Consider the following 20,809-nt stretch of genomic DNA (forward strand, 5'->3'; position numbering starts at 1 on the left):
CTTTATAAAGACCTCCCTCCCTCTTTCTCCCTCTCTTGCTCTCTTTGTCTGTCACATTCTTTGTTTCCTTCTGTGGATGTGAGCGTTCAGGAGAGACTGATTGGGTCAGGGACAGGGGATGGAAAACACCTCTAACAAACTAGTTATAGCTTCTACTTGGGTGAAATCATCTCAAAAGTATGGTACAAAAGTATGGCACCGAGCAAATAATATTAACCACGGTGATCTGGACAGACTTATTTCAAGGATAATATCCTCTGGTCACACACACATTTCAAGCCTGGCTGTCACAAACCATCATGTCAAGAGTCACTTGCATATGCCTGACTGCATCAGGGGGCATCATTGAGACCAACTGACAGCTCCAGATGACACTCATTCTCTCCTCTGTCCCCTCACCTGCCTAAAGATAAGGAGATCACAGCGAGACAAGCCCTGACAGTGTGAACACAGAGAGAGAGAGAAAAAAAAAAAAGCCATTATAGGAACTCATATCTTAAGACAGTAAGTTCCACAGTCAGAATAATACAAAGTAAATACTGTTTTGTCACAGTGAAAAACTCATTTCGTTGGCTTTAAGAGAAAACCCTCTATGAGTCACAACTTTGGTTCGCTATTGGAGTGTAGTTTCAAGAATAAACAGGATATTGTCAGCCTGAAGCTCAGTGAAAATTCACATGCGTCACAAAGTTAATAACCTTGCAAAAGTCAAATGTCACCACAGTGCAGCAATGCTTAAAGGCAATAATCATACAGGGTATTATTTTCAGCAGTTTCTTTGCAAACTATTGTGTTGTGCTTTTAAGTGATATGGAAAACTACAATTTGGCAGCTAACATTATCATTATCATCATTACTGTATCTTTTTGAATGCAGTGTAAATGTAGTGGTGTCAGTATTGTAAGTATTTCACAAATGAAACATAAAAATCCTTCATTTGCTTTTGGTTCTTTGAACTGAAATTAGATAAATTCCCACAACATGACCAGTGTCGTACTAATTCTTATACCATGACAACTGTTGAAAAAGCATTGACGAACAAAAACAAAACATGGTTTATTGAACACTGAACATATTTTACAGACAAATTACAGCAAACATTTTGCTGCAACTTTTAGATTTTGCTTTCGCTGGACAATTCATTCTCAGTTTTCAATACTGTTAATTGACAAAGTCAGTCCCTGCTTAAAACCCTGAGGAGCAAAGAAACAAAACTGCCCTCTGCAGTACTCTGATTTACTTACTGATCAAAATGTATTTAATTATTTTGAATATAATTTTCATATGTATTATACAGAGGTGTAAAGCCCACAACCATACTGCAGTTGTAAAAAATATAAACCATTTGTAATTATTTGACAATAATGATGTTATTAGTCATTACCAAAATGTCATTATGACATTGTGTCAGTTTCTTAGATATTAAAACAAACACATTTCATAACACTTATCCATTGTCACACGTCTTTAGGTCTGTTGGGGAAAAAAGATTAATGTTTATGATAATTAAGGTAATCATAGAGCATTCCTGGCTGTATTACAACAAAACAGTCACAACCATGACTAAAAGTGCACCCAGGTTACATACGTGTGAATATGTTTAGAAATTATAATGAATCAGCTCTATAAAATTGGACAATATTGGCCACATCTTAGATGTAATGTTTCCAATGAGTCCTGTTCTTGCAGTGCACCCGCTCGTGCACTAGATGTCCTTCTTGGCTGTGTCACAGCTGAGGATTCTCCCTCAGGATGAACTTTCCTGTCTGGTACTTTAAACTCAACTGATGCAAATGAAGACATGCTGCCGTTCTTATTCGCCCATGTTTTGGACGTATCAATAGTAGGTGACACCTTGACACCCCTCCCTTTGAAGCTGCTCGTACAGTTCTTGCCGCTTAGAACACTGGCATCATCCATAAAAGGGTCCGAATCGCTCCCGTGTGGCATGTTGAAGTAGGTACACTTGGGAGTTTGAGGTTTAGCCATTTCCTCCAGTTCTGATGAAGATATGGCCGCAAGTGGACTGTGCTGGGCCTTGATGTGACTTGGGGAATCCTCTGATGTAGTGTCAGTGGAGGTATTCTCTGACTGTCCGTACATCCCGACGGAGACTGGGGGAGATTTTCTAATGAGATGATTCTCCTTGAGCAGCCATCTACCCTGGTCAATCAAAACTCCATCATCAGGTGAATGTTTTTCTGAGGGAAAAGACATGCACTGAGCAGCCTCCATAGCAGGTTCACTGTTTGGCTTTAATGAGCTTGCAGCACTGAAATAAGACAGATCTTCCTTTGAGGCTTTGGTTCCCGAGCCATCGGTTGAAAAGCTCTTTGCACTTTTTGATTGACTTGTGTTTGACTGCTTGGAGCTAGCCCGCTCCGCATCGGTTTTCCTGTTAGGGATATTGTTCTTTTGCGCTGAATGTCTGCAGACTGGAAAAGGCCTCTCTGAAGCCTCTTCTCCACTTTCTGTCACAATATCTAAAGAGTCCTGAGTTTTGTATCCACCGCTTCCTGAAGATTCTGGTCTGTAATCAGATAAATCCGATGTGCTCGGGCTTGGAAGACATTTAAAACCGTATGAATTATCCTTTCTCCTTTTTTGAACAGCTTTTTGTTTTGTTTGTACGGTTCTGCTACGATCTGGCTCTATCCTAACGTTACCCTGAGAGTCGTACGTGAATATAAGCGATGAAGACTTCAGGGCAGAGTTGACAAAATCGAGCAATTCCTGTGATACTTCCACTAGGTGTGGAAGGCTTCTCTGTTCATCCCCCTCCCCTCCTTCATCTGTTTCAAACTCATTAGCAGAGTCTGTTCCTTTATCTTTTTCTTTTACACTCTGACCCTCAGAGGAATATTTGGTCGGTGACTCAGTGTTAAGATCTGCTTTATCAGAATGCGAATGTGCTTGATCCTCATCACAGCTACCACTCCGCTGATGCAAATACGATGCTTCTTCCAGCAGCAGGTTTTTACTGACCTGACCACCTGTCCAACTATCTACTTCATTATCAGCTTTTTCATTTAACTCAACACTTCCTGCTTCGTCTTCATCCTCCTCTTCTTCATCTAAAGTCTGACCTGCTTTCAAATGATTGTCTACCTGTTCTTCCTCTACTATCGATTCTTCTTCTACACTCATGGCTGTTGTCTTCATCTCTTTTCTACTTTCTCCACCCTCATCAGACTCCTCTTCTTGATCAGTGATCATCCTTTCTTCCATACCTTTAACCTCTACCTCCCCACCATCCTCGTCCTCAACTTTGTCTTCCTGTTCTCCCTCATCCCCCTCATTCACATCTTCCTCTTCCTCGCTTTCCTTACTCATCACTTCTGCTTCTTCCTCCTCCTTCTCCTCAATAACATCCTCTGTTTCCTCTTCCTGTTCTCTCTCCCCAGTTATATTTTCATTCCCTTCTTCCTCATCTCTCACCTGGATATCATCCTCTGTTTCTGTTTCCTCATCTCCCTCCTTATTAGAATCCTCTCTTTGCTCTTCCTCACTACTAGTAATGTTTTTGCTTTCTTCTTCCTCATTTATGTCCCTATTAATGTCCTCTCCTCCTTCTTCCTCAACCTCCCCAGTAATGTTTTCCAGTCTCTCTTCATCATCCCCATCCATAATAACATTTTCAGCTTCCTCTTCCTCACCTCTCTCCCCAATAGTGTCTTCTGTTTCCTTGTCCATATCCGTCTCCTCAGTAACCTCAACAATATTTTCTTCCTCCTCCCTCTCCGCAATAACATCTACATTTTCCTCTTCCTCATCCCTCTTCTTAATACTGTCCATTTCATCTTCATCACCTTTTTCCTCCTCACTTTCCTCAGTAGTGTGTCCTTCAACAGCCTCTCTGTCATCTGTCTCTTCAACACTATTGTCTTCACTTCCCTCCTGATCTTCTTCATCTGTTAATCTATCATCTGTTTCCTCATTTGTTTCCATCTCACCTTTTAAATTATCCTCACTTTCATCCACTGTTTCTTCGACCTTCTCGATCGACTCTTCTTCCTCCTGATTTCCACTCCCTGCTTCATCCTGTTCTGTATCCCAGTTTTCTTCCTTATTTACTTTCTCCTCTGCCTCTTCACAGCTTTCCTGTTCCGTTTTTCCTCTTTCTTGAGCAACGTCATTTATCTTTTCTATATCATCATCCTCTCTATCTTCATCATCTCCCTGGTTCTCTACTCCCTTTCCTTGTATCTCATTTTCTTCATCTGTTAAGGATTCGTCTCTTTGCTCGGTTTCTTTAAAATCAATGGCTGTTTCTTGTTTTTCTAACTCAGTTTTTTGCTCTGATCCACTCATGATCTCATTTATGTTTTCACCTTCGCATGTGCTGTCAAGTTCTGGTGATTGTTTTGCAGTATTTGCTAAAGGGCTCTCCTCTGTCAGATAAAAACTTTTAACTTGTTGGATTGTTGAAGTAATTTCTTCTCTGAGGTCTTGTGGTATGTTTAACTCATCCATAAGCTCGTCAATACCTAACTGATTCTCATCAAATACATCCCCCCCTTCAGAGGTAACCTCCAGGGCAAATTCTGTGTCTGAAAATTTAGGCGACATTGCTTCACTTTCGATTCGTTCCCTCAGGATCTGAAAATCCTTCCAGTGTTCTCTGAACTGAGAAGATGCTTTGTTTTGCAAATCTGTCAGACTTGCCCTCTGCTCTTCCTCATTTTCAATAGTGGAAATTTTCTGCAGGGATTCCATCATTAGCATGGCCTCTGAGTTGCCATCTTCAGTTGCATCTGTTAAAGTGTCTCGCAGAGTCATTACTGACACGAACGACAGGAAGGCTTTGTATGACGAGCCAAACACTGATGCCACTTGTGTTGGAAAATCAGGATAGCTATTGGACTTTTCAAGATTTGTGTCAGATGCCTTCCTAATGCATTCCATTGATGAACAAATTTGCTCAAGGACAGGTTTCATCTTTGTTTTGGGGCTTAAGATGTTATGTGCAGATGATGATGATTCGTCACCAGCTGGACCAATGGCCTCAGCAGACTTATGTGACCTCAGTGGGTTTTCCTGGTGTTCTGGTTCTACTCTAACAGTTGGCATTGAAACACATGGACCTCTTGCCATCTGCTGACGATGCACCACAGTTTTTCCCTGCTCCTCGTGACAAAGAGGCACTGACAGACAAGAACCTGAATTTTTTATAGCACCATCAGATGATGGACAGCATTCTTCTGGATTACTTTGCTTTTCACTCTTCTCTTCAGATTCAGACTCACCACCTATCTGAAACGCAACCTTTTTCTGAGGTTCTGAGTTATAAATGTCAGTCTCCTCTGTGTATGGCACTGCATCTGGGCTGACCTTCTCTAACCAGTTCTCAACATACTGATGGATTTCAGACGGTGAGGGATTGAGCAAAGGCATTGAAACACTCTCATTCATTTCTAAAGATTTTTTAGGAGATGGTGCTCTGTTTTCAGTCATTGATTTGGGTTTGCTAACTGTCTTTTTCCCAGCCAGAAGTGATCTTTCGGGTTGTAAAAAGTCAGAAATGTTCTTCTTCATTTGAAGTCTTCCCGTCTTTGTTTCAGGTTTATTTACATTGTGGCCATTTTCCTTGAGAGCTGCTTTACTTGTGTTTTTGGATGGAGTTCTTTTTACATTTTCAATATTAGCTAATAAGGCTTTCTCTTTGCTGGGTGTCTTCTCATCCCTACTAAATTTCTTCATTTGAGGTTTTTCTATTGCTTTGTTCTTTTGACCACTTTTAGCACTTTCAGATGACGTGAAACTCTTTTTTCCAACACTGGCTTTGCTGCTGATCTTGTCGGAAGATGATTTTTTGCTATTCTTTAAAGGGCTTATAGTAGTTTCCTTTTGCTTCTTTTCTGAACTACTTGAAGTATTCCGCTTCTTGGCCGGTTTAATCACCTTTTTCTTCTCACCAATAGCATTGTCTTTAACTTTCTCCTTATGCTGGGACTGAATACGAGAGGTTGTTTCAGCTTGGGTCTCATTCACAGTCACAGAGGATAAGTCATTTGTAATCTTGTGAGCAGGTGACATTGGCTCTGAAGACAATGAAAAAATCTCCTCCTTCTGTCTTTGTAGTGAGTCAGCAATGGGTGGCTGCCAGGTAGAATCTATATCACAGTCATTGCTGGATAAACGTGACCCGCGGTCAGTGGATGGTTTGCTTCCTGGCACTGGAGAAGAGTCGTGCAAAGGCACACTGTCTGCACTATATTGCTCATTTGCAAAGTAGTTATCATGACAGCCTTGACTCTCATAAATATGCATCACAGTCTCTCGAACTCCTATACCCTTATTTTGTATCTGAAGAACTTCAGCTACTCCTGTTGACTTCATTGAGAAGGTGGAGCCTTTATTGTTTGTTCCAGCTGATGCTGTTTTCCGAGGCCTTGGGATTGGGCGTTTGCTGCTGCTGCTGCTGTGTCGGACCACACAGTACCCCTCAGCCGTCCCACCATCAGCTGTCCTCGCCATGTAGGAATAATGTCCCATTGTACTCTCCTGAACCGCTGACTCTGTCACCATTTTCACACTGTCAACAGACGACTTCTTGACATGTCGAGGACCTGGTGTAGGAGTACGTTTGAAACGGGGTTTTGTTTTTTCCAAGGGTGTGGAAGTATAATCCTGACATAACTGTTCATTATTAAAGCCAACACCTCTCTCTGTTACAGTAGGATGGTTCTCTTCTTTAGCCTCGTCTTCACTGATGCTAGATGAGTTTTTGGCAACTGCATTGTTCGAGTCAGGTGAACTATTGCCCAACTCAGGAACCAAGGACAAACTGTCCTCTTGCTAAGGCTGGTGCGGCTGAGTGTGGTTGTCCAGTGGAGCATCTCCTCCTCCTTAATGGTCAGACGCACTTTCATCTCCACTGTCATGCTACCATCTTGGTTTACACAGAAGGACTTTTCAATGTCATTGTCCTGAGGAACAATGCAGGGGCAGTGGTCATTATCAGCCTGAGCAGTTTCACATGTTTCCAAAGACATCTGTCTCTGGTTGATTTCTGTCACAAAGGAATCATTGTTATGATGAAGGTTATTGTTTGTGCTTCCATTTCGAGACGCATTTATTTGGTTGACGATGTAACGCTCTGATGATTGGGAAAAATTCTTTAAGCCTCTTCCACTTGAGAGGGGTTTGTTGTTGTCTTTGGTTGAACAGTTGTTGTGGATGATAGGGAGAGAAACAGACAAGAATAAAAGATTAAGACATTATAAAAGCTGGAAATTTAAATATTAAGTTTAAGCAATTATTAACCTTTTTCCATACAACCCCAGGTCAGTGTTAGGGTTAGGATTAGGGTTTCTAGGATTTCTAAATGTAATCCAAGTGGGTTTGAAGCTGAAATACCTAATATCTACTTTAAATCCCATGTCAGATGGATCATCTGTGAAGAGATAGATAAATGATGCCAATATTTCCATTTGTCTCCAGTCAACAGTGGCTGGTTTTAGAATTTAAAGTTTCTTCACATTCAGAAATGCTGATGTAGTAATTAACTCCAAATCACTATCCTTCCTGCTTTATTTAAATGAGAATGTGATGGTCTGAGCTGACAGATTCTCAACAAGTTCTCAACTTGTCTCCTCACAAGTCCTTGTTTTCACTGTTGTAAAGGTTACAATTGTGAAGCAGTAGGTTACAAATTACAATTCACCTTACAGAAACGGAAATAAACTTTCTATCCTTTTTGAACTTATTATATGAAAATGAATGAAGGGGGATTACTTTTGTAAAAATGATAAATTTGGCCAATTAAGGTGAAGCAAAGTCCTAAAATCAGATTTCAGGAGCAAAATATTGTTGAATTTCCCGCACTGACAGGTGATCTTACTCCATAATTGCTGAGTAAGTTTACTGAAAATATTATATTTGGATGCAACTCTTTTATAATCACCGACATCCATATTAGTAACTATAAGTACATAGGCCTATTTCTTCTTTCTGTAGCTGTAACTGATTAATTTTTTGTGATTTTTAAAAAACTCTGCTGCATGTAATTATTCCCCAACACTGTAACTGACCTTTTATGTCATGCAGAGTACTTAAACAACTGCTTTCATACACTGTAAGACCGAATAAGTTGAGTTTACTTAAAAAATCTCAGGTAAGACGTTGCCTTAAAAAATGTAAGTAATGAGTAATGAAAACTTGAGTGTATTAAACTTAAATGCTTGATTTGAATGGAATTGCTATTTTAAGTACAACCCACTAAATGCCAAGTTAATTTAACTTAAAATTTGTTGCAATGTCAATTGCTTTGTATCATCATTAGACTTAATATCATCAGTTCATTGTACTCAATTCCAAGTTGGTTTAAATTATAATCTTCAAATATATAAAGTGTTTCATATAAGTATTCAACTTAAAATATTGTAGCTTGGATGGAAGTTAGTTCAATGTCATTTGCTAGTAGAGAAAGTACTTTTATTTTGGCAAGGCATTCAGATTTTTACTGTACAAGAATGACTGTAGATGAACAGGAAAGCAATTGTTGGACCTACGGCTGTTACTCATGGTGCAGCTCTACAAAAATACAAAAACAAACACAAAAAGGCCAATAAACATTACCATACACCAGGGGTCACCAACCCTGGTCCTCAAGGGCTACTATCCTGCATGTTTTAGATGTTTCCCTCTTCCAGCACACCTGACGGTCATTATCAGGCTTCTGCAGAGCTTGATGATAGGCTTATCATTTGAATCAGGTGTGTTGGAAGAGGGAAACATCTAAAACATGCAGGATAGTAGACCTCGAGGACCAGGGTTGGTGACCCCTGCCATACACACATTAAGTCAAAACTAACACCACAACCCCACTGAAACCCTGCACATAAAAATAACATATTTTCAACAACATGCCCAATACCCACAATGCAATGCGGGGATAAAAAGGTGTGGTCATGACTAAAACTTAGTGATTTAAATCCATTCAGCTTAAACTTTTTCGTACTTTCAACTATGTCTACAAATTAGTAGAATATACTGAACATTTTATAGTAATATCATAAAACTTAAATCATTTAAGTACATTGTAATTAAAACATTTTAGTAAATACAAATTCCAGGCTTACAGTGTACATGATTGCATGAGGCCTAGTGTAGAGTTCATCCATGGTACTGATGAACACTTACAAGCTGGAGGTTGCAGCATAGACGATTCCACAGTTTCCATGTACATCTGGCTGGCTTGGTGAAAACTGTAGTTCCCTAATCGGAAGGGCTCATTGCCTGCAGCCACAACGACTCCGGAGCACAAGATAAGTGCAGCAAGTCCATCAACCTGAAAAAGAAGAGACGCAACATTTTTTAATGGTAACATGCTACATATGAAGTATACAGAGTGCTAAGTGTCAACCCAGTCTCATATCAAAATGTGAAATAGCTACGTTTGTCCACAGTACATATCAGTCTCACAATTAGGGCCGGAAAATTGTAAAATGTTCACGCTTTTTACCCTATTCTTTTCCATTGGCCTGCATCCATACTGTGGATGAACGTAGCTATTTCACATTTTGATATGAGAGATATGAGTTGTAAGTGCTGTATCCATTTATGTATGCCATACTATTGAAAAACAGCAAATATCACAGATGACATGGTGCACAAAAGAAAATAGAGACACACTGAGGTTTGACTGTAAATGATAAGGCTATTTATGCCAGTGCAGATCACACGGAAGGAAGGATTACAGACTGATCACTCACTGGGGGGTAAAGGTCTCATTGGAACTTCTTAGCACTTCTCGGAAAATACTTGTAAGGTCTACAGTAAAAGGCTAAAAGCCCTGACTCTTAATTTGGTGATTCATATATGAATAAATGGATTTTTATCTCTCAAGTCAAGTCCAGAAATGATCTGAACATACAGCACATGTCATGAAAACCTTGGCTGCCTTATAGAGTCACAACTATTACGAATATTTCTGTGCAAACATCTCTCTGGCTTCAGCTTCTTCCTTTTTCAGTTACCAATTGTGTTAATTTATGTTTGTTTGTTTTTTAATATGTATGTGTTTTTTGTACATAACTGAAATAACAATATTCATTCATTCAGTAATTTATTCATTCATTCATTCACATACTGTGTTGTTCTTAATCCCAAGTTTTGCCATTTTAATTAATGTGTATTTATATTTTTTCTTGTTTTTATTCTAATTAATTTTCTTTACCTCTCTGATTTTCTTCTTTTTTTTTTTTTACTTTGAGAAATTGACTAGTTTTTCCACTTAGTTTTTATGTAGTTTTTCAGATATCATGAGGACAGCTTTGATTCTTCAAACCTAAAAAAGGCAGGATGAATGAATGCGTTCTATCAAATATAATTTACAAACCATTTTCATTGTTAAAAACAGGTACTGCCATGTTTCAGCTAACATTACACTGGTCAACAACAAATTTATTGTTTAAGTTTTTTGAGCTGATTTAGGATAATTTTGGTGTGCTGAATCCAAAAATCACATTAATTTTGCTCAATCAGGTCAACTTTCTGAACTATGCTACATATTGGCTTTTTAACATTTTTGCTTACATTTATGGGCATTTTCACATCATATGATACAAAATTCTTTCATATTTCTTGCAATAAACGAGTTCTGAAGATTTTACTTTTGCCAATTTATGATTAATGTTTTTTTTAATATTACAGGTGAATGAAATGGCTTCGACTAGAAGATCTTCCAAAAATAAGCCTGACATATTCTGCTACATCTGCGGTGAACACACCACTGTACCTAACAGGAATCCTGTTAGAAAATGATTTTTTTTCTCTTAAAACCTATTTTGGGTGAGAACTATATAAAAAATCAACTAATAAAGTCACAAAAATGTAATCAATTTTGTGAGAAGATCAAATTTTTCAAAATCAAATTAGCAAAAAAACCTGACCTGATTGAGAAAAACAGATGTCATTTTTGGATTTAGAAAATGGTCCTATATCAGTTGAAAAAACCTAGACAACTTGCAAAAAACATTTTTTTTGTAACCCAGTGTTATAATCCGTTCACTGTTTATTTTCGTTTAAGCCATATGTTTTGTTCATTATAATAGCTGTGTTTTTAATTGTGAAGATAAAGACCGCTTTAATAAAAGTGAAATAAACAATGATCCAACAGTACATTAAAGTTAGGGATCATTTTTTGTACAATAGGAAAAATGTACCTTCAACAGGATTAATTGGTCACAGAAACTGAATAAAGACATTCTGGTGGGATTGCCCTCAGTGCTCTAGATTCTTGTAGTCAATATTTAAAGATCTTTCAAGCACTAAGCATTAATCTGAAATCAATACACATTTTCTATTTTCTAATAAACTTACTCGTCTTCCATCTGTGGTGTAAAGTTTGAGCACAGGGAATTGCAGGATGTGGGACAGATAATCCAGCAAGGCTTCAAATGTTGGTGCTGTTCTTCTCTGCAACACAACTGTGCGTTTAACCATAGGATCCTTATTCTTGATGACTGTGAGTCTCTTTGGTGTCCGTACCGCCGCCCTCTCATTGACCTTTGCTGGCCTTTTGGTGGCTTCATTCCTCCTGCCAAACTGCCCAGGCTGTGGTCCAGGACGCCGTTGCCTCCCCGTGTTGAAGAGCCTGGTGGTATTCCAAGGTACCTGCCGCCGGTTCACTTCATCCAGGTTGAGCGGCTTCACCCGTTTCTGATCAGAGCACACATATGAACCTCCATCGTTTAAATCTTCCAAACCCTTGACAAAGTGGGTCCCGCGGGGTGTAGTGATTGTCCTCACTCCAAACGGCAAAGGCACTTTCTTGGATAAAGTATCTAGAAGAGCATCAAAAGTCTTGAAGGTGCGGGCGTTGATGACCATGCGGTGACCACTGAATTTATAGTCCCCGCTTTTGTAGAAACATACTCTTTTAGAAACAGAAGGATCGGAGGTGGGTTGTAATAACCGGGATGGTAATGTGTGCCCACTTTCGGAGGACATCCCCTGGGCAGGAGGCCCCTGGGGGGGGGTGTTGTTCATATTGTGGTGAGGCAGCTAAAAACCAAGTAGAATATACAGGAGAGTTAGAGTCATTAGTTATCATATCATGACTTTAAAAGTGTGTGTTTTAATCCTTTAAGACCTAGAACTATGTCTCGAGGTGACATCCAGTTAATTTTTCCTTTACATCTGACCTTTCATAAGTAATTTAGCACCACTTAGAATTTCATCCTCTGCATTTTTTTGTGAAAATGAGGTATTTTCCTATATTTAATTTACAGATCATGTAGATCAGGGGTATCAAACTCATTTTAGTTCAGGGACCACATTCACCCCAATACGATCTCAAGTGGGCCAGAACAGTAAAATAAGAACAATGAAAAAAATAAAATTACATTCTGATAATGTTTACATCTACAACGTTTATTTAAAAATCTGAATAACAAGAACAACTTGAAATGTCTCAAGAAAAACAAGTGCAATTTTAACAATATTCTGCCTCAGTTTATCAGTTTATAATTTACACATGTGCATTAAAATTTACATGACAATTACAAATACACAAAACATTAGTAACAGGCAGAAAATTGGTAAAATTGCATATATTTCACTTAAGACATTTCAGGATGTTCATATTCAGGTTATTCACATTTTTTTGTAAAAGGATAGTTTGTTACTATAAACATTTTCATGTAATTTTACTTTTTTTTTTTTTTTTTACACTAAAACAAAGATAAAATCTGCAGTTGTCATTATTTGTAGGTTATTGTGATAATATTTTACTGATCTGACCCAAATGACATCTTTATTAGTCTATACGTAGAACCTGGATTAAACTGATTTTTACACCATTGATTGATAATTTCTTCAGTGCATTTCACAAATTCATCCTACGGGCCAGATTGGACCCTTTGGCGGGCCGGGTTTTGGCCCCAGGGCCGCATGTTTGACACCTGTGATGTAGATATTTATAAAAGCTCAGGGTAAATTCTGAGGTTATTTAATCAAAACTGAAGCAAAACTAACTTTTTCACCAGATTATGTGCAATGTTTGCCGCAGTGCATTGTGGGTAGTGGGCATGCTGTTGTAAAAGTGTTATTTTTATGTGCAGGAGTTCAGCAGGGTTGTTGTGTTAGTATTAGTTTTGACTTAATATGTGTATGGTTTATTGGCCTATTTATGTTTATTTTGTATTTTTGCACCCTGAGTGAGAGCCATAGGCCGAGCAATGGCTATCCTGTTGTGATTGGTATTTCGATCAATAACTTCCTGTCTATCAATTAGAAAGTACAGTCTGTGTTGTCACTTGATCCTCAGCTAAATTTGTGTCAAGCTTCCTCTCATGCTACAACATTATGACCTGAATATAAAAACAAATGTCTAAACCATTGCAACTTGTCAAACTACATGGTTTTTTTTATGGGGAATCAATTAAATTAAAGAGGACAGTGTTTCCATGTTCACTATCAAGCCTCCAAATGTCCAGATGATCATATCTGATGATGGTGAAAAGCTGTGAAACTACATTTTACAGGAATTATTTCAATGTATTGACAAGTTTTGGCTGTTTAGGTCAGGGGTGGCCAACCCTGGTCCTGGAGAGCCAGTATCCTGCCTGTTTTAGATGTTTCCCTCTTCCAGCACACCTGACAGCCATTATCAGGCTTCTGCAGAGCTTAATGATAGACTTATCATTTGAATCAGGTGTGTTGGAAGAGGGATACATCTAAAACATGCAGGATAGTGGCTCTCCAGGACCAGGGTCAGCCACCCCTGGTTTAGGTCTTTGAGAGTTAAAAGGGGTAATTTACTAAAACGTCTACAGAAACATGTGAAGCTACCTACCCTGCATTACAATACCTTTCTCTACTGTCCATCATCCATCCATGATTCTGTACCAAGGTTATAATAGTTTTTGATTTTTCATTATAGTTTAGTTTTATTTAGTTTTGACTTTTTTTCCCCTCTAATTCAGTTCATTTTAATTTGTTTTTAGAGAAGGTTTGCTAGTTTTTATTAGTTTTCATTTTTTTCTAAATGCTTAGTTTTAATTTAGTTTTAGTTTTTTTTTTTTTTTAAATATCTTTTCTCTTCTTTGTCGTATTCAAATAAATCCCAGACAGGACTCTGCTGCTTTCTCCCAACTTTAGTCTCCATGTTTCCAGGTAGAGTGGGGACCAGAAGACGACTGGAAACTACAAGTGACGAGAAGTGACGGACCGTTAAATATCATATGGTGCCAGCAGCTAAAATTGAGGGAAATAAATTGATTTTATATCAATCCGACATTGTCAAAGATGAAAACAAAGGGAATTTTATCCAGAATTTTTATCTGTTTTAGTTAGTTTTGTAAGCACACAATACAGTTTCAGTTATCGTTTCTTTTCTTTTAATTATAATTTTTATTTATTTCAGTTAGTGAAAATGTTTTTTACAATTGTAGTTGTCATCATTTTGTTAGTTTTCGTTAACGATCATAACCTTGTTCTGTACATTCGTCATAGTATGATTCAAACCTGAATCATTATTATCCTGGATCATTATAACACCCTCAACATTTCAGATTACAGAAAAGAAGGACTACGTTGTAAATTTTCACCACTGAGTTAAAATAAGAGCAAGCAAGACAACAATCTGTCTCTTATTCAAACACTGTAAACCTGTTATATTTCACATTTTCATTTTAAGAACCAAACCCTTTCTATTACTGAGATGAACTTTGCTAAATAAAATGATAACCTGCCATTTGAAAATGTACAACCCAGAGAAGGTGCATTGATTATATTAGAAATTAAATCTACCATGAACATACACAAGATACACATTAGTTGATTTTTCCCTGTTATATTCTGCTAATTAGTTTAAATGGGTGTAGCTCACGTTATACTTACATAACATCAATATAGCACAACAGAACACACAGCGTAAGTCATAATAGCTACTGTCTTAATACAAAGTTTCTGTTGTATAACATGTTAGATTGAGGTTAGAAATAAAATCCTGTGGAAATATCTTAGAAAACAATCTAACTTGCATCATTTCATGACAAATTCTACATCAAATAATGGCCTGCTGCTATTACTGCAAACAACACGACAAGCCTACACAGCCAGGCCTCAGACCTGAAATAGATTAACCAATTAGACAGATTACCCTTAAACTGCATGTAAAGAAAATAACTCAGTGGCAAACTCATATGTGAATGGAAATGTAATGAACACAGCTTACCTTATAACTCTCATGTCTTCTTGATAACAAAGGCTAAAACAACTGAAAGAGTGCATCCGGTATTCTTCCGAGTGCTGGTCAAAGCTTCTCAACGCCGCTTGAGGGCTATTCTGGGACATGCAACATCATGGCCAATTTGCCTAATCTTTGCTTACACTTAATCAGTATATCAAGAAAAGGTGAGGAACAACGGAAATGCAACGGTGAAGTACCACATTATACTGACACTTTTATTAGTCTAGAGTTTAATAAAGTAAATATAAAGAACTATTTTACTCAAGTGGGATTATAATTTATTTAATCAAGATTTTTTTTTATTCATGTAGTTAATGTGTGCTGTATTATACCTTAATGACAATCATGAAAATAAACCTCCTCTGTACGTGCACCTATATGTGTATTACTCATTTGCACAAAAAGAGAGAAAGTAACTCAGTTAGATTTTACATGAATGGATGAAGTGAGTACAGGAATGAAGAGTAAATATAGAGTGATTAAGAGGGGTCGTGGTTAAAGTTCATGAAGCTGTTTGAGATTTTCAGGTCAAAAGATATTAGGAAATCTAACCTGCTCCAAACACATACTACAGGTGCACAGGACTCTTTGTAATTTGCAGGCTGCCTGCCTAATCAGATTTGAGAAGTCTTGGCCTAATAGGGATTAGGTTAAAGATTCTGCGCACTTGCTGACAGCATGAAGCAGAGGCAAGTCTTCAGAGACCACTTTTACCTCTCAACAAATATTGGAAATCTACCAGCAGATTTCAAAAGACAGTGCATTGTTTTATAAATTTCCTGCAAAATGCCATTTGTAAGGTATATGACATTATAATGTTAGATTATAATTGTGCATCCATCGCAAATAAATGATTACATCCAAACCTGGGAGGACAACACTGAATGCCTAAAGTAGTGGTTCCCAACCTTTTTTGGCTCGTGACCCCATTTAAACATCACAAATTTCTGGCGACCCCAGACATTCAAAATAGAGAATTTTTTTTGGCTAAAATTAATTTGTTTTGGCAAATAAATGTTAATTTTAGACAACATTATAATGTGTATTATTATGGACGGAGGCATAAAAGCCAGGTGTAGATTACTGCACAAAGTGAGAATTTGATTTTCCTTGGTCAGGATATGTACAGTCAGTCCAGCTTGGATTTAGAAGGCTGACAATTAATACTGAACAAACAAGAACTCAAACTATGAATTATGAAAGAGCTGCAGCATCTGAAACTGACCATAATGAACATTTGACAGATAAACAGAACCACAGTGCTTCAGTTTCAGCTTCACAGTTTGTCATGTCTTTTATGTATTTGGATTGTCTCTCTCAACTCACCATGTATTTTTTTTTTTTAGTAAATTAAAAAAAAATTTTTCATCAATTACTAGAAATTTCAGGTGACCCCATTTGAATTCCAGGCGACCCCACGTGAGGTCCCGACCCCAAGGTTGAAAAACACTGGTCTAAAGTTTGTAGCCTTTGATAGACTTGAATTCTGTCCAGAGGTTATTAGTGTAATAGCATCAGGGGTTGAGCACTGTGTCACTATACAGCAGTTTCCAGACACTGTGCCAATTACCAACTACCCCTGACTGAGAAAAAACCTGCTAATACCTCCTATTAGCACGTGTACTGCAACAACTGCAGTATCCAGACAGATAAAGTCTAGCCAGAAGGCAAATAAAGACTGCTCACTGTGGGTCACGCAATGTCTGATGTTTATGTAGAACACGTTGTCTGATATATATGAGCATGTGATGGTATTGACCTGTGTTGGCTGCTCTATCTGTATATTTCATGTATTTACAGCACATAGGGGTTTGGTTGATTTCATTAGCTTAAAACTATATACAATGACTATCTAACCTTCAGTAACTATTGTCAAGTGTTGATCGGATTAGGCAGATCCAAATACTCTTAGCATAGTGCAACTTAAATGAACTGTAAAATCAGTACAATGTCTTCACTAGAGTCAAGATCCTGCTCAAGGTAATAGGTTTGATGTGCACAGTAGAAGTAGCCTTGGTTTTGTCATTTTTCATAGCAAGTTTTAGATGCATCTATGTCATATCTCCGTATCTCATTCTGTCACTTAGTCAGTCAGTTCACATTGTATTAAATATTGCAAAATTTGGCATAAATGTTCAGTTGTGGCCAAAAACCAAAGGTCTAGGTTGCTACTTAAATAAATGTAAGGATGCTCATATCTCAGAGAAATGCATCAGTACCTTGTCGTGTAAATAAGAAAGCAAAACAACAAATAAGAAAACAATAAAATAAAAGCCTTAACATTAAAAATAAGTTAATTAAGAGGACTGATTATGTTTGGATAGCTGTTAATGTATGCAGTATTTTTGTCACTCTGTAAAATTTCTATAACAATCTTTAAGCATAATGTCACTCAAACAACTCTTGACTCTTGTCAGGTTTAGAAAATTGAACCGATGACAGAAGATCCTAGTCAATTACAATGCTTTTCAGGAAAGGGGGGTGGGTGGTAGGTGCACTGAATGCTGCAGTGATCACTTGCTGTCAAGACTCTGTCAGGCACTTCAAACCTCCAGGGCTCATCACAGAAGCAATGTTTTCAGCCTTCGGACTTTAAGTACTTATTGAAGCTAACAGACTTCTGCACTTCTGAACAATCGATGCTCCAACCATTAGGTACCCAAAATATACCTTTTGGCTTGTGGTCTTTAAAAGAGTAATGTCTCTTTGTAAAAGGCTGACTAATTGTACATCATTCACATACAGGGTGGGGAAGCAAAATTTACAATGAACATTTAGTTGTTTTTTCTCAGCAGGCACTACATCAATTGTTTTGAAACCAAACATATATTGATGTCATAATCATACCTAACACTATTATCCATACCTTTTCAGAAACTTTTGCCCATATGAGTAATCAGGAAAGCAAACGTCAAAGAGTGTGTGATTTGCTGAATGCACTCGTCACACCAAAGGAGATTTCAAAAATAGTTGGAGTGTCCATAAAGACTGTTTAGAATGGAAAGAAGAGAATGACTATGAGCAAAACTATTACGAGAAAGTCTGGAAGATACTATTAAAGAAGAATGGGAGAAGTTGTCACCCGAATATTTGAGGAACACTTGTGCAAGTTTCAAGAAGCGTGTGAAGGCAGTTATTGAGAAAGAAGGAGGACACAGAATAAAAACATTTTCTATTATGTCAATTTTCTTGTGGCAAATAAATTCTCATGACTTTCAATAAACTAATTGGTCATACACTGTCTTTCAATCCCTGCCTCAAAATATTGTAAATGTTGCTTCCCCACCCTGTAATGTGCTTACTTATGTCTCAGTTTTTTAAAAAATTGTTTCTTACAGTTTATGTGTTAGCTTGTTTGACAGCCTCCACCATCACATTATACCAAACAAAACTAAGAATCACAGCATGTAATGGTACAGATGTACTTTACTGACCTCCACAGTAATGATGTCATTTGAGGACCTTACTCTGTCCCAAGGTTCTAATAGTTTTGGATTTTTCATTATAGTTTAGTTTGATTTAGTTTTGCCTTTTTTTCTCTAATTCAGTTAGTTTTAATTAGTTTTTAGAGCAGGTTTCCTCGTTTATATTAGTTTTCGTTATTTTCTAAATGCTTAGTTTTTTTTTTTTTTTTTTAATATCTTTTATCTTCTTCGCCGTCGTATTCAAATAAATCCCAAACAGGACTCTGCTGCTTTCTCCCAACTTTAGTCTCCATGTTTCCAGGTAGAGTGGGGACGAAAAACTGACTCTAAACGACAAATGACGAGAAGTGACGGACCGTTAAATATCATATGGTGCCAGCAGCTAAAATTGCTTGAGAGAAATAAATCGATTTCATATCAATCCGACATTGAAAACGACGAAAACGAAGGGAATTTTATCCATAATTTTTATCCATTTTAGTTTTGTCAGCACACAATACAGTTTCAGTTAGTTATCGTTTTTTTCTTTTAATTCTAGTTTTTATTTATTTCAGTTAACGAAAATGTTTTTACAATTCTAGTTTTCGTCATTTCGTTAGTTTTCATTAACGATAATAACCTTGCTCTGTCCATCACTGATTTACACCTAGATCCAAACATTCACAAGCGACTGGTTTAGACCGGCTCTAAATGTAAAGTGTCATGAGATAACTTTTGGTATGATGTGACACTATATCAGGGGTGGCCAACCCTGGTCCTGGAGAGCCACAATCCAGTATGTTTTAGATGTTTCCCTCTCCCAGCACACCTGATGGTCGTTATCAGACTTCTGCAGAGCTTGATAATGGGCTTATCATTTGAATCAGGTGTGTTGGAAGAGGGATACATCTAAAACATGCAGGATTGTGGCTCTCCAGGTCAGGGTTGGCCACCCCTGCACTACATAAATAAATCTGATTTTGATTTCAGAGCACACCTTTTCACTGATGCTAACATTACTGAGGTTATGAACATTTTTGTGATATTACTTTTGCTGTATTTATATTGACATCGAGGGGTGTAACCTATTGTTGTGTAACAAAAAAAGCTCTATCCTGTGAGTATCCAGGGGTCCTATGGGTCCTCTAGTGGTCTCAGAACACTGAACAGGCATTTTATTAACATTTATATGGACATCCACTACATATCAGTCCCTAGATTCTCTGGTATTAGGAGGTTACAGCATAGATTGACTATAACTGAGCATTCACTTACACACACTTCATTCACATTTTTTTAATTTAATCATTTAATTTAATATTTTTTTTTATTTTAGCATTTTTAACCAGTCCTTCAAAACAAGCTCTGCCAGGTGAATGCACCAAATTACAGACACCACCATCCCCTCAACCCTCAGCACTGGTATCATCCTGCCCACACATCTGTCAGACTCCTAAAGTTGGCAAACAACACCACCCTCACTGGTCTCATCTCCAATGGTAACAAGTCTGCTTGCACAAACTGAACAGACCTTATGCTCAGTGTTCTAAAAACAATGACATTTGTTGTGGATTTCAGGAGAAGCTCATCATGGCTACACCTTCTACTCTGTCCCACACCCCTGTCTCCATGATAGAGTGTCTGGATTCCCACAATTCCCCAACATCTCACGTGAAAAGCGAATGTAACTTTCCTCAGTGAGAGTGCCACAAACCACTGTATACAACCTCATTAACAACTGTCGTGATTGTTCCCTCAACTCATTTCTCTACAAACCTTTTGACTGTGTCTATTGTTTCTATTTGTTTACCAGTTATTTGTAGTCTATGTTTTATGTTTTTGTTTTTCCATGCATGTTGCTTGTGTGTTTGTTATAAATCATCCTTCCCTCTTTTTATTTAATAACGCTATCTGCGTATTTTAATGATTAAAGACATAAGACTATTTTTGTGGTGACTTCTAAATGAACTTCTTTCTACATTTAACCTTTTTAAAACCCTTTATCACTGTTTATTATATTATTCTTTGCATTTAGCATTTTCAGCAAAAATTAGGTATTTTCCTATATTTAATCTACTGATCATGTATATGTTTGTAAAAGCTTACGGTAAATTCAAAGCTTATTATATCAAAACAGAGAAAACTGAGGAAAAAGTGGCATTTTTGGCAAAAATATGTTATTAAATGAACTTAAAAACAAGCATCT

General features: G+C 37.6%; 1 protein-coding gene across 1 annotated transcript; it reads right to left on the reverse strand.

Moving 5' to 3' along the window:
- Positions 1 to 1,031: 1,031 nt before the first annotated feature.
- LOC115437658 (oxygen-regulated protein 1) lies at positions 1,032 to 15,361 on the reverse strand. The gene is given in 6 exon segments (XM_030160958.1): positions 1,032 to 3,470; positions 3,810 to 6,779; positions 6,782 to 7,156; positions 9,145 to 9,292; positions 11,326 to 12,009; positions 15,185 to 15,361. Coding segments are annotated over 5 exon segments (6,009 nt in total). The 5' UTR covers positions 11,995 to 12,009; positions 15,185 to 15,361; the 3' UTR covers positions 1,032 to 1,623.
- Positions 15,362 to 20,809: the final 5,448 nt, after the last annotated feature.

This window comes from Sphaeramia orbicularis, chromosome 17 (assembly GCF_902148855.1).
Source record: "Sphaeramia orbicularis chromosome 17, fSphaOr1.1, whole genome shotgun sequence".
In the NCBI taxonomy this organism is placed as follows: Eukaryota; Metazoa; Chordata; class Actinopteri; order Kurtiformes; family Apogonidae; genus Sphaeramia; species Sphaeramia orbicularis.